General features: G+C 52.4%; 1 protein-coding gene across 1 annotated transcript in view; it reads right to left on the bottom strand.

Moving 5' to 3' along the window:
- GLI2 (GLI family zinc finger 2) overlaps positions 1-20,784 on the bottom strand; it is a 244,455-nt gene that overhangs the window by 58,280 nt on the left and 165,391 nt on the right. The window contains exon 3 of the mRNA XM_035008207.1: positions 2,795-2,900. Within this exon, the coding sequence (XP_034864098.1) occupies positions 2,795-2,900 (106 nt within the window). The remainder of the gene's footprint in view (positions 1-2,794; positions 2,901-20,784) is intronic.

Here is a 20,784-nt window from a genome sequence, read left to right as displayed (position 1 = left end):
TGCTATCCTGTGTGGACTGTGCCTCCAGGAGCGACCAGCACTGCCCACGTCTCTGACCAGCACCCGGCCCCTTCCAGGGGGCCCTTCCCTGCGGGTCTGCTGTGCCCAGGATCTCTGTCACAACCAGTCCAGCATTTCTCAGGAGCAGAAAGTCAGCAATTCTAATCCCCTCCCAAATAGGGACTCAGCTCCTTGTTTCTCCTTCAGTGCTCAGATGCAACCAACTGAGCCATTTTTGGGTGATCCACTAGCTCCAAACACGTGCACCCCCCCCACTGTGGTCTTAGGCCCTGCAGCTGGAGGGTCTGGGAGGCGGGCAGAGGGCTGAAAGGGCCCCATCACCTACCAGGTGGGCACCGGGTGCCAGCAGCAGACCCTCTTCAAGGAAGAACCAGCGACACACACTGACATGAAATGAGAAGTTTCCAACATTTGAAAGGCCCTGAGAGACAACTTGTGGGGCCTCCCAATGCGCAAATCTGGGACCATTTCAACCACACACAAATAGTGACGACAATAGAGTATAACGCAGAATAATACGCCTGTCCATGCATTTATTTGGTATAAATAAATAATCAAAGAAAGAAAGACAGGGGGCGCGGGGGGGGGGCGGGGAGAAGGGACCATTCCTCACAGGAGAATTCCAGGCAAAAAATGCGGAAGGAATGATGGAAACAAAAAATCATCATTTGGAAAACACTAATAATATGGTTTCTGTTGAGAACCATCTGATGGGTGTGAAAGTAGGTAAAAATTTGATAAAACACAGGATATTTACATATTACCGAAGTCTCAGCCCCTCCCCTAAGATACCTGTTAATGACAAAGGGACCAACTTTAAAGTGGAGAAACCCAGCAGACCTCACCTTAGCTAAGTGAGCTGCAGCGATGAGAAAAATGAACCTCTCCAGTGATGAGAACTATTGTCATTGTGCGTGTCTCCTGACATAACACACTAGGAAGGACACAGCGCCACTTTTATGGTATTATTCCCCAAAATGCTTATTCTGAATTTCATCATGAGGCAAATTTAGGCAAGAGTCCCCGAACAAGGACACCTGTACATTTTGTACTGGCCTGTCCTCTTCAAGAAGGTCAAGGTCATGAAAGACAAGAGAAACTAATCCAGCCACTAGCCTGGATTAAAGAAGGTTTGACCACGAAATGCAAAGGCCGCATCCCGAACAGGGAAAAAAAGACATGAGTGGGGCAACTAAGGAAATGTGGATACAATTTACAAGTCACTTAATGACCCTGTATCAGTCTTCGGTCACATAGGATGTGACCCCTGGGGAAGCCCAGCGGAGGGTATCATGGAAATCTTTGTGCTATTTTTGCAACTGTTTTCCATGTCTGAAATTATTTCAAAGTGAAAGATACTTTAAAAAAAAAAAAGTCCCCGATTTTCTCGGCCTCGGGGAGGCAGCAATGGGTGCCCAGAAACAGGAGCTGCCTGGAGGCTGGGACCTTCTCAGTCACCAGCCTCCTCATCAGGCACAGTGCTGGCTTTGAACATAGGGAGTGCTCAGCCAGGAGCTGGGAGAGGCAGCAAGTAGGGTTTGTCTTCAAAGGGTGGAGAGCACTCTCACTTAGCCAACACTGATCCTGGACCTATTCTGTGTCAGCCATTGGCAGGGCAGCAAGGAGAGGGAAGCTCAGAGCCTGCTGGGGAGAAGGTGGGAAAACAGATCATTCCGGGGAAGGGGCCCCACTCAGTGTTGGGGACCCCGGTGCCCCAAGAGGAGCATTCCTCTTGGAATGTGTGTGCTAGAACCCTGAACAGCAACTTGGCATGGACAGATGAGGTGGCTGTGTCCAGAGGGGCCCTGGGCCCAGTCGATCCTTTGCAGTAGGTTTCCTCCAAGCTGGTGTGGGGAGCGGCAGAGATGTGGGGGTAGGGCAAAGGTTCCAGCCTCTCCTCTGGAAGCAGAATGGATGGGGTAGCGCGGGGCCCAGTCTTAGAGTCATAAAGACCAAGCAAAGTGACATCAGCTCCAGGCTTCGAGGCCTTAGGTGAGAATGAAGAGGGACAGGACTCGGCTTAGTGAGAGGGCACTGGCACACATCCTGCTACCTGGGGGCCTCAAAGCAGGGAGTGCGAGGAGGCCCCAGAGTGTAACATGACCTTGTCCTCATCAGGAAGGTGATTACAGTATAGCGTCTAAACCGGGACATGTAGAAAGGGCGCTATGAATTATTATACAGTGACAATGTGTAACTAAGGTCACCGTACTCATTTTTTTAAATTTTATTTATTTATTTGAGATAGAGCAAGTGAGAGAGGTAGCACGAGCGGGGAGAAGGGCAGAGGGAGAGAGAGGAGCAGGCTCTCTGCTGAGCAGGGAACCCGAAGGGGGCTCGATCCGGGGACCTTGAGATCATGACCTGAGCCAAAGGCAGATGCTTAACCAACTGAGCCACCCAGGTGCTCCTAAGGTCACCGTACTTATATAGGACCTTTGGCCTGGAAGAAATTCCCACTGCATGGGTGCACACAGAGCCCCAAGGTGCTATGGATGCACAGGGACAGCCCTCAGCCTTGGCAGTGGGGATGTGCGAGCCGAGCAGGGCTTCCTTCTCAGGTAACCAGAGGGAGCTGGGTGTTCACAACCCACCTACACATTCACCCGGGGTCCTGGGTCAGCGCACTCCTGGTGGCAAGGGGGACTGTTGGCTTAGGACAGTGCAGTTGAGGAACACCAGAAAGACAGACAGAGGCAGGACAAGTGGCTGAGGCTGCCGGCCTCCCCCGCAGCAGGTGACCACATGCCGGTGGGCGGAGGGCAGAACTTACCCGTGCATGCCGTGGACAGAGTGGGGCTCATAATGGTACCTTCCCTCCTGGTGTCTCATGTCAATCGGTAAGGGAGCATGGAGCGGTGGCAAAAGGTGCTGCGGCACTGTGGAGTGGGAGAGAGAAACAGGCCTTCAAAAACTTTTCCCCTCCCTCCAAAAGCCATTTTCGAAGGGCTTTAAAGCTCAATGAATTTCAGAGCCCGAGTAGCCAGGACAGGGAGCTCCGCGCGGTGCCCTGGCTATCACACGCCCACGGAGGGGGATGAATAAATAATCAAAGGCAGCCCGAGGATCCTACATCTTTCACATTAAAGATCCCCAACCGCGCTCTTGACAAAGACAAGCAGCTAAGCGCTCTTTGAACTCGGGGAGATTACAGGCTCAGCCGCAAATCAGGGCTGACAGAGCTGGCAGACTGCTGCCCATCTCGGCCCGGGCTGCGTGTGGCTCCGGATGCCACAGTCACCCTGGCTGGAAATATTTACCTAGAACCATCTGTGAAGCCAGGGCCCGCTCCCGGCGCGGCCAGCCTCAGGAAGGCCCAACCCCGCCGAGCCGCCTGCCCCGTTCTGTTGGGTCTGTTAATTCTGCAGCTCTTCGTATTAATGACTGACCCCCAAATGAGCTGGTGGGTGCCTCCAAGACGCAGACGCCAGCACGTGAGCCTTGCTTTCAGAGTCGTGTCAGCCTCCCGTCTGCACTTGGCCTGCCCTCAACAAATCATCATGGTAATTGTAGGATGCTCTTTGCTTATTTAAAAAAAAAAAAAAAAAATTCCTGGGTCCCCTGGAGGCAAACATAATTATAGGCTTTAGGAAAACAAGCCTCTTTAAAAAGTAGTTAGACTGAGAAAAGGGCTAAGAAGTGGCGATTCCTCAGTCAACTCTTACTCGGGTTGAATGCCATGGGCCAGCAGGCGTGCGTGTGGAGTCTGAATTGCAGAATCCTCGCAAGAGATGGGCATGGGTTTGTTTCTCGTGTGTACAGGTCAGCTGACTGCCCAGCCTACTGTAAGGGATGCAGACACATAATTCTGCTCTCGGTTTCCCTGCAAACAGGTCCTGGGACTGTCCCATAAGCACTATGAATTCTTTTTTTTTTTATTGTGGTCAAATATATGTAACCTAAAATTTACCATTTGAACCATTTTTAAGTGTACGGCTCAGTGGCATTAATACATTCAAATTGGGGGGCAACCACCATCCATTTCCAGAACTTTTCCATCTTCCCCAGCTGAGACTCTGTCCCCATTAAACACTAATTCCCCATTCCTCCTCTCTCCCAGCCCCCCGGCAACCACCATTCGCCTTTCTGTCGCCATGAGTCTGAGTATTCTACATACCTCATATGAGTGGAATCGTACGGTATTTGTCCTTTTCTGTCTAGCTCATGTCACTTAGCATAATGTCCCCAAGGTTCATCTGGTATAGCATGTGTCAGAAGTTCCTTTTTAAGGCTGAATGATATTCCACTGTATGGATGTATTCCTGGTCTGGCTATCCATCCACTTGTCAACAGATACTTGGGTTGAACACCATGAATTCTTTTTTTTTAAGATTTTTTTTTAATTTTGCAGGTGCCTGGGGGGCTCAGTCGGTTAAGCATCCGACTCTTGATTTCAGCTCAGGTTGTGATTTCAGGATTGTGAGATGGAGCCCCTCATTGGGTTCCACAGTTCGTGTGGAGCCTGCTTAAGATTCTCTCTCTCCCTCTGCCCCTCCCCACCCTTGCTTGTGCACACTCCCTCTCTTAAAAAAAAAAAAAAAAAAGATTTTTTTTTTTTTTATTTTTAAGTAATCTCTACACCCAGCGTGGAGCTCAGACTCACAACCCCAAGATCAAGAGTCCCACACTCCACTGACTGAGCCATCATGAATTCTTAAAAGAAAATTTTCCCCCTGAAATTTTAACCTTAATTTTCACATACTCAAATTTATCCTCATAGTTCCACAAAACTGGCACCTTCCATGAGTACTGAGAACAACAACAACAAAAAATGAATCTTCTCACCCTGACTAAATCAGTTTGCCAAACACAGACTCCACAAATCTTGGGCTCCAAGGGGACACACGATACAGCAGCCGTGTTGTCCCGTCCCTCTGGTGGGGCCCTCACTTGCGGAGCTGGAGATTGCTGGAATGACCACCCCATCCCTTTAGGCCCACCCATGTCCTCTGAGAGGACTCCGGTGGCGGTGACAAGATGCCCCCAGGGGAATCAGCAGGGAAGCTGTGTCCAGCTCCCCAGATGTTTAGGAAAGGGCCTTTCGGGTATATATATATTTTTTAATGTGGCCAGGCAGACCAGATTATAGTATTATTAATAAAATAAAAATAGTTTGCCTTTGTGTGTTTCTGAATGTTTTCCTGCATACCCCCCCCCCCCGCCCACCACTGAGGCAGCCAGGGTAGGTGTTACTGTGCCTATTTCACAGATGAGGAAATAGAGGCTATGGGTGATTTCAGCCCAAAGTCACAAAGCTGAAAAACAACAGAACCTGGAGGAGAATCCAAGGCCCAGGACAGCTGGTCATGGGCTTTTCCCTCTGCCCAGCCAAAACGAATCCTCAGAGGCAGTCTGTGGGTACAAAGGTGATCCCTGGCGTCCTTCTGGTCTCACCTTGAGTATATATTATATTTAACAAATGCTCATGTAGGACTGGGCCCACTCCTAGCGCTTTGCAGATATCAGTTCCTGGCTCTTCATGGCACCCCAGGGGGCATTGACCCCAGAATTCCCAGTCCTCCCACTGGCCGTCCCGCAGCACCCAGGTGTGCTTTTCTTCTCTCCTCTTGCTGCCTGCAGAAGCAGAAGGCAGTCCCCTAATGCCGCAGAGCCCAGACCTTCCCCTCGACCTCACTAGCTAGGAGTGCTCTTCTCGGGGTTAATGCAACTTCACCCGGGTCTCAAGAGCTATAAAATCTGCAGGAATGAAGTGCTCATGGTCGTCTACCAGGCGAACATGAAATGGAGGTGATACCAGGGCTGAAGCCAGGGCCGTGTATGTGTGGTGTGCACGTGTGCATGTGTTATGTGCGTATGTGTGTGTGTGTGAGAGAGAGAGAGAGAGAGAGGGAGAGAGAGATGGGGAAGGAGGAAACTGGGGCTTCTGGGAAGAGGCATTAAGACACACAGCCACCCCGAGTCCTGCTGCAGCTGAGGCCACACCCCCCTTTCTGCCTGATCACTGGGGTGCAGGCTGTGGAGACTACCAGAGGCAGTGGCTTTCTCTTAACTCAGAGCTGCGGGCCAGACCATGCGACAGTGGGGAAATCATGTCTCCTCTCTGGGCATTACCTTACCCATCTGTATAATGGGAATTAAATGGGCTTTAAGATCCTTCCTACCAGGACAGTCCTGCTGTTTGTGAATGGTCACTTGTTCCCCGGAGAAAGAGCCATGCTTGTCCCAGCCAGTGACACATTGAGGTCATAGGACGGATCCCTGAGCAGGGGACAGGAGCTTGGGGCGCAGGCGGTACCACGTCACTGTGGCTTTATCCATACAACTCACTACTAGGGACCAGTGACTCTTCTGGATGCACACGGCCCACCAGCCCCTGATTATCCCTGAGCCCCCACCAGCTGTCTCAGGGGCCAACTGTGCACCCCAGGCCATTCAAGGCGTGAAGGTTGATCTGGCCCATCTGAGTTCTCAGGACCCTTTCAGACCGGCATGGACCGTCCCCGCGCGCCCCTCTTTCAGAAGTGAATGCTTTGCTCAGAGCCCTTCCTCCTGGCTGCAGGGGGAGAAATTCCCTTTTGGACTCTGGCAAGAAATCACCCGGTCCAGAGGCCGTCCGCAGCACCCAAGGAACACGAAAATACACATAAAGGACAAGAGCTGACTTCAAGTGACATATTGAATGAAATCCTTCCACACATTGTTTTCATTGTGGGCTCTTTTTTTAAGTTAAAAAAAAATCCAAACTAAATCATGTCCTTCCGGCAGGGGGTTTGGGGGAAAAACACATACACACACATACATCCCATATGTCATTTCAAAGAAATGGCTCTCTTTTTAAGTTTCTGGGGAAGAAACCCTAAGCTGGGAATTTTCTACGGATCACCCCTGCCCCTCTGAAGAAAATGCACATTTGTTTTTGATCCTACACAGAAAGACGACCAGTCTGGGAAGCTGAGGACGGTGGGGCCTGGACTTTTATTTTTAAACCCAGAATCTTTCTGTGCTAAGGTTTAAAAGCCAGATGCTCCTTGGCTGGTGGTCCCAAGGGTGAGGATTCGCTGGCCTTGGTGTTGTCCTTGGTCTAACGGGAGGGGGCACAGAGGACCCTCTGTGATAGTCTAGTTCATGTCCCATTAATAGTGACTCTGGTGAATTTCTGCCAGAGAAGATGGGGAGGGGTCAGCAGAGGGTTCAGACACAGAATCGGGAAAACTGGGTCATCGAAACATGACCGGGCAGCTGCGTCAGCAGCCAGAGGAATTCTCCTCGGATGAAGTCATGTGTTGCTACAACACGGAGTCGCTGCCCTGAGGACTGAGCTCAGAGAGGGCCAGAGAGGCTGATCCAGAGCCAGAGGGGCTGGCGAGGTGGAAGGAGCCATCTTCCAGAACAGACTGGATGCGTTAGGGACACACGGCCCTCTGGGCTGTCCACTCCCTGGAGATTAGCATGGTCTTCATTTCCTGTGGTCATTTCCATTAAGACCACAGAAGGCAATTAGCTCAGAGCACATGGGCCGGTATGCTCTGGGCCTGGGACCAGAGAAGCAAAAGGTTTCTGCACGAAGGGCTGCAACGCCCTGGTGCTGACCGAGGTGTCTCTGGAAGGAGACCTGGTCCTAGCACAACACAGGTCCGAGTTATGGCGAGGCAGAAACGCATGTCGTTGCGGTCCCCAGGGCCCTGAGAGGGAGGCCAGGGGCCAGGGCAGGGTGTGGATCCCCATAGCCTTCTTGAGCAGCTGGCCCGTGCCCCACGGCTGTATCACAGACACCCTGATGGCTCCAGGCCGCCTCTAATAAGCTGCAATGGAGGCATTCCAATTTGGCATGCCTCTAGGGGGCCAGGAAAGGGCTCCTTGGCTTCCAATTTCTCTTGCACCACGGGGGACTCTCCTTGGGATTCCCGGTTAAAGACAAATGCATTTCATTCCTTTCCCTTACAATTCCTTGCATCGTAATATCCAGTGTAACGGTTTCATTCATTTTCTTAAAAGCAAACAGACCTTGGGAAAGTCACAGAAACAAATTCACACTAAAGTGCAGATGACTCACCAGGTCGCTTTCCCTTTAATGGCGGGACCCAGGCAGCTGGAGACACCTGTATCTTTGGAGAAGGAAGGTGCTCACGTGGAGGAAAGAGAAATGGGCACACGAGCAGGCTTGAAGACCAGCACGGTGTACTTTACAGTTAGATTGAAATCCAGATTGTTCCTGAGCTGCACATCAGTCAAACGACAGTCTTAAGGGGGATGACATGTCCCTATGGTCTACGGAGCTTGGGATGGGGTAAGAAGCACGTGAGCCATAAGTCCCAACAGACTTGGGTGTGAACCCCGGTTTCATCATCTGCTAACAAGTGACAAGCACTCTGGGCTTCAGTGTCTTCATCTGTAAAATGGGAACGACACCAACCCTTGCTGTTGTATTGCATGTTCGCAGTGTGGCACAGAGCAAAATATCAGTAAGTGGCACTTCCCTCCCTCACCACTGTGAGTCCCAGAGGAAATGCGAGCAAGGGCCCTACTCCTTGGTGTAAGGGACGCTGAGATGCATCAGGCAAGCACTCAGATGTGGCATCCACCGCTCGATGTACATCCTATAGGACCTGGTGCTCCCCGACTCACTGCGTGATAGAGTGGGGACGGGCAGAGAGGATGGGTCATGGGCTCAGGAACATTGCTGAAAAGGTCTTCCACCAATGGATCCCTGCTGACTGTACCCCGATTTCCACACGGTACATTTGCTCGAGACTCAGACTGCTACTCCCGACTCCACTGCTTCCCACCATTGTGTCCCTAGTGTCTGTGCTGGTGCTGGCAAAACCAAAAAACAGGCGGGGGGGCCTGCAGGTGGCCTGCTGAGTTCAGTGAACAGCACGGGGAAATTTGTCTTAAAGGTGGGTTTTAAAAATAGGGATCCCCTCCTCATCTGCCTTTAGCCCCATCACCCTGCCTTGCAGCGGTAAGTCAGCCCCTGGGAAGCCCAAGGCAGAAGCAGGTGTGATCGCGTCCCAGGCAGGTGACACCTCCCATGTACGGGAGGGTGGCGGTTCCGAGGACGGGACCCCTTGTGTGATCCCATTTCCTTAAACCAAACCTACCTTTCCCCCACTAGAAAGCAAGGGGGCATTGATGGCCTGGACAAGTGCACCTTTGGGGAGGCCTCTCCCATCCCAGTAGAGAGAGAGAGGATGCTACTCTTGGTTCCACCCTAAAGACCTAACTTGGTCAGTTGAACTGTTTAACCCTTCCATGAACAGAAAGTTTAACCCTTCCATGAACAGAAACGTGAAGATGCTCTACAAAATGAAAAATGTTAATCGTGCGGGGAAGGGACAATGATTGACACCTTCATTTTCTGTGCGGCTGGCCCCGGGTGATTAGCCGCCCTTCAGCAGATGCTGGATGCTAGCCTGTTGCCCGCACGGCTACAGTCTACGTTTTAGCCCTTGAAGCTGGGCTCGTCACAAATCCCACAGGGCAGGACTACTACATTCTCTCCCATTCCTGTGGAGATCCTGGGCCCACTTCTCAGGGATTCTGGAGCTAAAGGCTTCCTAGGAAATACCAGAAATGATAGTACCAGCTCCTAAGAAGAGATGGCATGACCCTTCCTTTCGCTGCACGGGTCTGGCCTTAGGACACCATGCAGCTCAGACACAGGGCTCCCCTCTGATGTGGTCTTGACCTGCACAGGCTTCGGGCCCCAGCAGGTCCAGCTCTTCAGCCTTCTCCGGAATCTGTAGGGATTCTGGGCAAAGCTCTCAGTCCCTGGCCTACACAGCCCAGAGGATGGAGGGCACTCTCTCGGCCCACCAGCCCACCTAAGGCTTCCCCCACAAAGCCAATGCAGGAGGGCCCAGCAGCACAATCCCTGCCTGTCAGGCGTGCACCAGGGCACTCCGCAGAGGCCGTCTGCAAAGCTGGAGGCTGGACACCCCGTGATTCAGCAGGCTCCAGAATGCCAGAATGGCCTCAGAGTCAGGGCACCTAGAGGAGCCAGGCAGCCTCCCTGGAAGAGGTGATTTTGGAACTGGGCCCTAGTGGCCAAGACTGGGGGAGCTGGAAGGAGGGGGAAGATGACAGATTCTTCAGGCTCAGAGGCAGTATGGACGGAGTCCAGAGGACTCAGTCGTACCAGGGCACAGAGCTGTGCAGAACATGACTCCTAGTCAAGACATGTGTCCTCTCCTGTATATACAAGATTAGGAACGCCTCTTTCTAGGGTCCTCCCGGAGACCCTAGGTGATGTGTTACACATAACAAGAGGCCCACTATGGAACACCTACTAGGTACCAACATCAGTGCTTCTCAGACCCAAGAATCACTGGTAGGGGGGTTTGTTCGAACACCGTTGCTGGGCTCCCTCCCCAGAGCTCAGGGCCTGGGAATCTACATTTATAACAAGCACCCAGGTGAGGCTCACACAGCTTAGCCGGGATCACACTTGAAAAACCACTGGCCTACCTTAACTTTTTATACTTCCAGAGTTCCCACTTGCACTGGGAAGTTAAGAGGAGATTATTTCTCAAACTCATGCCTGTTCTGCATTGTGTTAGCTGGTGAATGTCCACATCTGGAGAAGCTCAACATGACTGATGATTGAGACAGCTTGGGTGTGATGGTCAAATCCTGGTGACCACCACACCAGCCCATTTACCAGTGGCGGCGGCAAAGGGTTTGAGCATCACAAGGAATGCAGCGGAGGTGCACGCCACGGCTGGGAGAAGCCACGGGAGATGGTATATGTGCATTCCTCCCTTCGCTTGGAGTGGCCTCAGTTCACTTGGGAACTTGGACAGTTTCAAAGGCCAGCCCCTCAGACGTGTGGACTCAGATGGCCAAGTCCTCTCCCAACGGGAACGAAGGAGCGGCCAAAGCATCAGAGCTAGGGGGTATGAAACTGTAGAAGAGTCCAGGAAAGCCTCATTCCCAGCAGCCAGGCAAGTCCACTTCCGGGATTTATGCAAATGGCACTATTATTCCCAATAATAAGCCCCAAGACAAGCTGCCTCCAAGAGGCCCCTCCTGATGGCCAGGCACCACCCCACAGGAAGCACTTAATAAGAATAATAATATCCTGAATGGCACTCTCCACAGCATGCAATTAAAAAGCGTTTCTGTCTCACTTGGGGGGAGCGGGGTGGGGGGAGTTAAAACGAGACAGGAAATTCCAACACCACTAGCTGGCTGGTGTCCGGCAGGCTGAGGCCCACTGCTGCTCATGCAGTCAGACCTGCCCCCACACGGAGCTCGCCGGGATCAGGGCCCGGGCCAGACCCACCAGGGCACACCGCCCACCCCGGAGCCGCGGGCTGGCCTGTCCGACAAGGTGTTGCTTGACAAAATGTGACAAAACCACTGCTGGAAAGAGGGGAAGCCCCGAGCCGGGTCCGGGGCCAGCCCGCCCCCCGTCTTCCACGCAGGGCAGTGCCCGGAGGCTGCTCTCTGGCGTGGGGTGCACATCCCAAGGGCTAGCAGGTGCCTGACCAAACGCCACGTGGCCCTCACAGCAAGGGCCTGGGGTCTGTCCTGGGGTCTGCCCCCCCCACTGCAGACTGAATGTTTATGTCCCCCCCAAATTCGTAGGTTGAGATCCTAATGCCTGAGGCGATGGTTTGGAGATGGGGCCTGTGGGAGGTGATTAGGTCAAGAGGGTGGAGCCCTTGTGAATGGGATCTGTGCCCTCATAGAAGGGACCCTGGGTCCCTAAGGCCTCCGCCATGTGAGGACACAGAGAAGAAGGGGGACATCACCAGACACTGAATGCGCTGGTGCTATGATCTCAGACCTCCCAGAGAACTAAAAGTCAGTGGTCAAAGCCCTCCCGTGCACGGTATTCTCATGAGAGCCGCTTGCCCTGACTGAGATTCCCCACTGATGGTGACAGTAAGATGGGGGAACAGGCCACACGAGCCAGAGGCTGCAGCCGACACGGCAGCCAAGCCCACTGCTGATTCACTTAACCTTCCTGCACCTCGGTTTCCTTATCTGTACAACGAGGGCAGTGACAGGACTCCCACCAGAGGGAGGCTGGGAGGCAGGAACAAAATACCACGCATCCAGAGTGTGTGCCGGTGCCCGCCTGGCCATCTCCACGGACCTCCCGCCCCTTCAGTAAGGGGTCCCGGGGAGACCCCTGCCATCGCAGGGAATGGGACGGATCGCCCACCTGTCGGGGTGCATGAGTGGGGCCCCACACTAGAGAATCTTAGAACCAAAAGAGACCTCAGAGAAGGTCAAGCCTGATTCAGTGTGAAAACTGTCCTGGCCACAGGATCTGTTCCAAAGAAAGTAGTAGGCGAGACCCTAAAATCTATATTGGATTTGAGGCCCGGGAGACCGTGGCTCTGAAAGTCTTCCCTGAAGACCTGTAAGGGACCCTGCCGAAAGCACGGATCCAGCCCAGGGGCTTGGGGAGTGAGTGACCCACAAGCTGGTGACTGTGTCCCGGGCCGGATGTCAACACTCCCGTGTGGACCCAGCACTGCTCAGGTTTACCTGTGCGGACATGCCCCCGTGTCTCGTCACCCTTCACAGACTACCTGCAAACCTGCACCAGCAGCCGTCCCGTCATTGTCTAAAAAGCCCATTTGTCATGGGGGGCAGGGAGGATGGCCATTTAGACTTTCAGGAGGGTGTCTCCCGCGCCACATGGGTCCCCCAGGTGTCACCTGCCACCCTGCCTCCTTCACCAGCATCTGGTCCCTTTCCTGCAGAGCTCTTGCAAAAGTTTCCCCAGCCCAGTGCTTCTCGTCCTCCCAAGAGCACCACAAGAGTCCGTGGTCACTCCGCTGTGGTGCTCAAGGGACCTCAGCACTCAGTCTCCACCGCGCACTGGTGACACTTTTCCCGGGCTGGCTAGGACACCCCTTTCTGAGTGCTCTGAGCCGGGGCTTGCCAAAGCCAGTCCATGAGATTCAAAACCGTGCAGCAGAATCTGCTGCGAGCACAGCGGTCAAGCACCTCCGAGCACGCGGGCTACACTTAATTCCTTCTCTGCATTCGACAGCCAATTCCAAATGCTTCGCCGGGGCGCCTGGGTGGCTCAGTCGTTGAGCGTCTGCCTTCGGCTCAGGTCATGATCCCAGGGTCCTGGGATCGAGTCCCGCATCGGGCTCCCTGCTCTGCGGGGAGCCTGCTTCTCCCTCTCCCACTCCCCCTGCTTGTGTTCCCTCTCTCGCTGTGTCTCCCTCTCCCACTCCCCCTGCTTGTGTTCCTGTTCTCGCTATCTCTCTGTCTAATAAATAAATAAAAAATCTAAAAAAACAAAAAACAAAAAAAACAAAAAAAAACCAAATGCTTCGCCGAAGCAGGTCTCTCAAGGACCACTTCTCAGGAGCCCCTGGTCGGTCTGGTCCCAGTGATTATGTTACTCAAGGGGATTCTCTTCTTTAAGACAATCGTACCACTGGTTTCTTCTCTAAGTAGCCACCCTTCAAATGCAGCTCTGGCCAGGAGACATAACGTTGCAGGGGACATACGGTATTTTACATTTGCTAGTAGCCACGTGGGAAAAAAAAAACTAAAAAGATACAGGTAATATTTTTATTTATTTATTTTTTTTATTTTTTTTAAAGATTTTATTTATTTATTTGAGACAGAGAGAATGAGAGAGAGAGAGCACGAGAGGGGGAGGGTCAGAGGGAGAAGCAGACTCCCTGCCGAGCAGGGAGCCCGATGTGGGACTCGATCCTGGGACTCCAGGATCATGACCTGAGCCGAAAGCAGTCGCTTAACCAACTGAGCCACCCAGGCGCCCCCAGGTAATATTTTTAATCATCTAATTTCATTGACCCAGGATATCAAAAATATTATCCTGTTGACATATAACCAACATAAATCACTCATAAGATGTTTGATATTCCTTTTGGTTTTTTGTATTGCTTCCTCAAAATTGGTTGTGTACTTTACATTTGCAGCACATCTCAATTCGAGCCAGCTACATCTGAAGTGCCCAGCAGGCACTGTGGCTAGTGGCTGTCCTATCACAGTCAAACTTTGACTCTTTACGTAGAATTCTAGTCTCGGTTAATAAAAGTCTTACTGATACTTAAAATGTGGCGAAGCGCGTCTTTCCAAAAGCCTGTCTTTCCTTCTGAATCTTATCTCCCTGCAAAACTTCTATTTGGTCACTTAAATAACCATTAACAGTTTTCCTTCCTTCCTTCCTTCCTTCCTTCCTTCCTTCCTTCCTTCCTTCCTTCCTTCTTTCCTTCCTTCCTCCCTCCCTCCCTTCCCTCGCTTCCCTCGCTTCCCTCACTTCCATCCTTCTAACTGACAAGGGCTCCCAGGGTCGTCCTTCCACGCCCTTGACCCATGAGGGCAGAAGAGAGCAGGGCAGCAGCGCCACTCTGAATTCTGCCCTGGATCGCTGCCCACCGCCTTCCCCGCAGGCTTGGGCAGGCGTCCTCGAACAAGGCAGTGGGTGTGTGGGCTCCTAAGACCTCTGACAAAAAAGAGAGTCCCCCAGGAAGCAAAGCACATGCAGGGTGTCAGGCAGGGCAGGGCCCTGGGGAAACATGAGCCAAGCCATGTAAGACTCCCAGAAGCCTGGCTCCCTGGGCAGCACGGGCTCCACGCAATTCTTCAAGAGTGGTTCCAGCCCAAGCCATTCCCCCACACTCCAGCCCATGGCTGCCCCCTGCTGCTGCTGGAAACAGCAGTTCCCTTAACTGGGGACACTGGAGATCCACCTGGCGGGACTAGTGGTCAGTCCACAGAACCCCTGGGAAAAACCCATTTCTCCCTATTATGCTGGTGGAGAAACTGAGGCACAGAAAACATGGTCCCATGACCTACCCCATTGGCCCTGAGCAGGGCCCAGAATCTTGTTTCCTAGAGTAAGACTGTAAGACAGACAAGGGAGAGAGAGGGGAAAAAAACCCTCCAAAGTCTTCCTGGACATCAAAAAAACCTCTTGCAAAACAATATTTTGATGAGCTAAGTGTGTGAATTAAAAGCAGATGGAGTCTACTTCCTTTAAAATAAACAGGGTTTAAAATCTGGGGGCAAACTCCCACACACAATGTGTCTCGGGCCAGGAGAAACCGGAGCTGCCCTTCCACAAACCAAGGACAGCCTGGCCCATTCGTCCCGTGCAAGGTACTGTGGGCAGCAGCCCTGCTCTGTGGGTCCAGTTCCACCCCAGCAACGGGGACCCAGAGGAGGGATCCGACTGCTCGACGGGAGGCTCTTGGCTCCTCCCGTGTCCTGCAGAATGGAGTGCAAAGCCCAGCCTGGCCTTAGCGCTCTCCTGATCCTGCCCCACAGACTGCCCCCCAGGATCAGATGGACAGCAAAAGCTCCCACTGTTTCACACCTCCCAGCCCACTGCCAGTGCTCACCCTGCCTGGAAAGCCCCTCCGCAGCAGCCCCTCCGCTTCTTATCATGCTCGCCTCGTCTGTGATGCTTCCTGGACTTTTCTTCTGCCCCCTCTCCAAATCAGGCAGGAGATGTGCCCTCTGCACTGTTTCCTCCAAGCCAGAGTCCAGTGCTTGGCACCGCGGGAGCGAGGAATATGTGCCGAGTGAGTGAGTGTGAATGCTTAAGTGGGTGAATCTTTTGAGTGCTGGAGAAGAGACCCTGCGGCTATGAGGGGTGGCTAGGAGCGGCCCACATTCTGTATAAACTCCCTGAGGACTAGGAGAGAAAGTCCTAGTGCACGGAGTAGCATACAGCAGTAGCAGCTGACGGACGTACTAAGAGTACTCCGCTCAGCAGCTGGGACACTCCTCGGACTACAAACAGAAGTGCTTCTCCCAGCAAAGTCATCAGCCTCCCCACACGCTGGAGCTTTCCTGGGCATGTGATTTAAGCCTCAGCACTTGCTGAGGAATGTATGATGATGATGATGATGATGATGATCCCCATTTTGCAGATGAGGAAACTGAGGCACAGAAGTTCCTCGAACTGGCCGGGGGCAGTCACATGGCTAATCAGTGTCAGAGCCGGGCCTCCCAGACATCCATGGGAATTGCAGACACGTTCCTACAGGTGGGACAGGGCAGTGAGAGCTTCTTAAGGATGATGAAGATAGGATGGGAGGCCAAGGAGGAGGCCAGGGCCCTGTCCTGGGTGCCCAGCGCCCCCTGCAAGGCAGCCTGGGAGAGGGCTTCAGAGAGATTGGAGCCACAGGTGTGTGATGGACGAGCAAGAAGCACAGGGGATGGGGTAAGAAGTCCCAGAGCCAACAAACTCCAGGAGACACACGGCTGGACTTGGTATTTCCATTTTGTTCTCAACCTTCCCAAAAATGAATGCAACCCCCCAGGCAGAAGGGCTATTTCACACCACAGCTTTTAAATACTGCCCAGGGATCCGTAAAGTTGGAGGCAAGTCGGGGAGGGACCCGAGGGAGGGGGTTATCTGTTTTCCCCAGCTGTGCTCCTGGTGCCTGCTAATAACCCCCATGGATCATTCTGCCTGGCTCGGAAAACGTGCTGACTGGCGTTAAAAATGGGCCCCTTTCCTGCCCGTGGCTCGGCGCCCCCACAGCACACACAGCATGCTCATTGTTAGCATGCTGCTTGCGTAATTAGGGCAGTCAGGATGGCAAAGGGCCCACCCTGGGTCCCCAAGAGCGATTGCAGTTCAGAAAAAGCACCCACCTGCTTTTGTACTGATTAATGACGGGCCCCACTAATAGCCCTGCCTAACACACGAGTTTGTCAAGATTAAGTAATTGCCTTAAACAAAAAGTGTATTATCTTTAAGGCCCCGCTGATGAATGACTGGTGCCGGGAAATGGGGTGATGGATGTCTGTGACTCCCTGCCACCATCCCTTCCCCATTTGCATATATTAAAACGCAGCCCTTGATTAGGATGAGAAGCCCCAGGAAGCCCTGCCGAGGGAGGACAGGGTGGCTGAGGGCCCCGCAGTCACCGTGCCTTGGGCCCCTGGCCACCAGGGGACCCCAAGCTGCATGTTAGCATGACAAACTTCGGGGATGGGCAGAGGCTCACTGGCAAGGGTGACCAGATGCCCTGTGGGGGTCGAGATTGGGACAGGGGAGCTGGAGGAAGAACTCCAGTGTAGTAAAGCTGCACATATCATCAGTGGTCCCCCGTGTACCCAGAGGGAAATGGGATGGGCAGACCCACATACGACTAGACCGGTGTCCATGCATACCCTCTTCATGCCCCACGTGGAGAAGCTGCTGTCATTAAAGTCATGAGTTATCTCATAAAGCTCTGCCTCTCATAGGGTTGTGGGACCCCCTGGTGACCTGGGACGAGTGGGGATCCCCATGTGTAAAGTGGGTTTAAATGAGGTGGCCTGCACAACCTAATGGCAGCCCCGCCATATGTGGATGTTTGCACTTGTACTCCTCTGAGCATTCGGTTCCCAGATTTGGGGCCGTGACATCCGTGTCCCCTCTCCAGGGTCCTTCAGTTGTTCATACTCTTCCCCTCCAGATGGCACTTTGGAAGAGACAATTCACAGAAATAGACAGAGCCGCGTGTGGTTGGGGACAGGCCGGCCAGAGGGAGTGACTCCTAGAAGGATAGCTGGGGAGGGGGAGCAGAGCTTAAAGTGGGAGATGGTAGGGCCACATCGGGGAAGAGGCCAGCAGGGCCCAGCCAGGCTGGGAGCATCAGGAGGGCTCCCTGAATCTGGGAGGCGCCTCCAGGTGATCTCCCTGTGGGTCAAAAGGTGAAGGGTGTATTTACTCCCGAGAAGGAATGATAATGATCATGCCACAATCCTCTAGCTTCTGGGGACTCAGGGTCCCAGAGCTGGGGGACCCTTGCAGCCACTCTCTTGGGGGTTAGATCTTTAGCACAAGCCACGGACAACAGTGCACCTCGATTCCTCACAATGGGTCAGAGACACACCTTAAGGGCAGAGGGGGAGGGGAACTTTGGCACACATCTGAAACCCTTGTTCACCTGCCCCTCACTTCTGCACAGTCTGCCCCACCAGTGCCCTACCCAGGAACTGATTCCCCTTCCTTTCCCGGCAAAAGAAGATTCCCAAACCAAGCCACCCACCCTGAATTGGCCTCTGGGCTGGAGTGACACTAGCCAGAGCCAGGAGCTGTTCCCATAACATTGGTTTCCCCCTAACCACAGCTTCAGGGCAGATGCCAAGCATGGGCCAGATCTGGGTGGGGGAGCCTTCCCTCCTGGGAAGCAGAAACACTGCCTTCTTCCACATTCTAGATGGGCCACAGGGCCCTCCTGCCCCACAGTTCTGGAACATGAGGAGTCTGAACCCAAGGCCCTGGCTTCCTTTCTCTTTCCGAGGTCTGGGAGGGACACTGAGTGAACAATCTACAGAGCACAAGCCTGCAGGGTGGAGCAGACCATATACTCCAAAGATACGGGCCCTGACACCCAAGTGCTCTGGAAAGCTGTTCCCACAGTGCTGCCAACCAGAAGGAAGCTGGGATGTCACTTCCTTATTCTACCCAAGTGCACATGGACAAGTCACACTGAATCCCGCGTCCATGCTCCATGTTCTGGCTGGCCCTGGGCACCCCTGCTCCCACGCCCAGCTCTGCTCAGGCTGAAGCCAAGCTGAAGCTGAGTGGACAGACCATCAGACCAGAGCTTGAAGGACCACCATTATCACCACTGGATGATGTCCCAACTGTGATCAGTCTCTGCTCACCTCATTGTGCCGTGGGGCAGGTTTAATGCCCTGTGCAGCATCCCACCTGAATACGAGCCAGCCATCTAGCTATCTCCCATCCCAAGAATGTGAAAGAAGAGCAACAAATGCCCGTGAGGGGATAAAGCCTCCTTGTCCATACTGTTGACTCTAGTAATATTGTTTTTCCACGCTCAGCAGCCCAGTGGTAAAAACTCAAGAGTATTTTTTTAAGTTTTATTTAAGTAATCTCTACACCTGACATGGAGCTCGAACTCACAAGCCCAAGATCAAGAATCACATGCTCTTCCAACTGAGCCAGCCAGGCGCTCCTTAAGAGTATCTGTTGAATGGGAAACCCTCTTACACTGTTGGTGGGAATGCAAACTGGGGCAGCCACTCTGGAAAACGGTATGGAGGTTCCTCAAAAAGTTAAAAATAGAACTACCCTATGATCTAGCAGTTTCACTGCTAGGTATTTACCCAAAGGATACAAAAATACAGATTTGAAGGGGTACATGCACCCCGATGTTTATAGCAGCATTATCAGCTCCAGACTATGGAGAGAGCCCAAATGTCCCTTGACAGATGAATGGATAAAGAAGAGGTCATATACATACACACATACACACACACACACACAATGGGAAACTACTCAGCCATCAAAAAGAATAAAATCGTGCCATTTGCAAAGATGTGGAGGGAGCTAGAGTGTAGTATGCTAAGAGAAATAAGTCAGGCAGAGAAAGACAAATACCAAATGATCTCACTCATATGTGGAATTTAGGAAACAAAACAGATAAACATGTGGGAAGGGGAAAAAAGAGAAGGAGAGAGAGGGAGGCAAATCATAGAGACTCTTAATGATAGAGAACAAACTGAGGGGTGATGGAAGGAGGTGGGCGGGTGATGGGCTAGACGGGTGATGGGTATTAAGCAGGGCACTTGTTGGGATGAACACCGGGTATTATATGTAAGTGATGAATCACTAAATTCTACTCCTGAAACCAACATTACACTATACATTAACTAACTAGAATTTAAATAAAAATCTGGAAGAGAAAAGAAAAAGTATCTATAGAATGACATGAAATGACAAACATTTTTTGAATGCTTATGCCAGGCATAATTCTGTGCACTTGATATTCATATTTATTTGCTCTTCACATCAACCATATAGGGGGGTGGAGAGGTCCTATCACGACCTCATTCTACAGTTGAGGACACCGAGGCTCGAAGTGTATGTAACTTATCCAAGATCATACAGAGAATAACTGGCAGGGAAGGATTTGAACCCTCATCTGTGATTCTAGAGCCTGAGGCTTAACCACCTTCCCAGCCTGTCCATCCGTGGTGACTGCTTTCTTATTACAGCGTGGCTGGCTGGAAACGTGGAGAAGCAGAAGTCCCTGGCTGCAGAAAATGCACTCCCCATGGTTCTATGCAAGTCAGTGCTATGGGATCTTCCCAGGAGAGGCCACTTCTGCTCAGAGTTGTTGGGGGTCACCAAGATCCCAGTTCTGTCTTCTCCATACTACAGCCTATGCATTCAGGGCCTGGGCCCAGGCTCTGCTCTGGAGATGCAGGAAGGAAAATATCCTGTCCCTGTCTCAAGGCTCTCTCAGCCAGCAGGAGACATACAGGTCAACAGGTGACAGGCGGGCAGAAGAAAGGACCAGGAAGGCACAGAAGCTTGCCAGAGGGGAGGAGGATGGGGTGACAGGCTAGATAAATGAAGGGGATCAAAAGATACAAACCACTAGTTATAAGTTAAATAAGTCACGGGGATGAAAAGTACAGCATAGAGGACAGAGCCAATAATATTATCCTAACGTTGTATGGAGACAGATGGTGACGACACTTAACCGTGGTGAGCATTTTGTAAAGTACATAATCGTCGAATCACTAAGCTGCATGCCTGAATCTAATATAATATTGTGTGTCAGCTGTACTTCAATTTAAAAAGAGAAACAGCGGGAGTGCTCTGTGTTGTCAGGGGCAGTGGTGAAGGGCGGGGCCGGAGCGTGCCCCTTCTTACACATTAAGGATATCAGACGTTAGCCTGCTGGTGATGGGGAGACACAAAGAGGTTCTAGGCAAGGGAGCGACAGGATCAGGTCTGCATCTTACACCTAGGGCACAGAGGGTGAGGTGTGTGGATGATGCCAGAGGGAAGGAAGTCGACTCAGGAGCAGTGGGGCAAGG

The sequence above is a fragment of the Mirounga leonina genome, unplaced genomic scaffold, assembly GCF_011800145.1.
Source record: "Mirounga leonina isolate KUSES-001 unplaced genomic scaffold, KU_Mleo_1.0 Mir_151, whole genome shotgun sequence".
NCBI lineage: Eukaryota > Metazoa > Chordata > Mammalia > Carnivora > Phocidae > Mirounga > Mirounga leonina.
This window is presented reverse-complemented; position numbering and strand designations above follow the sequence as displayed.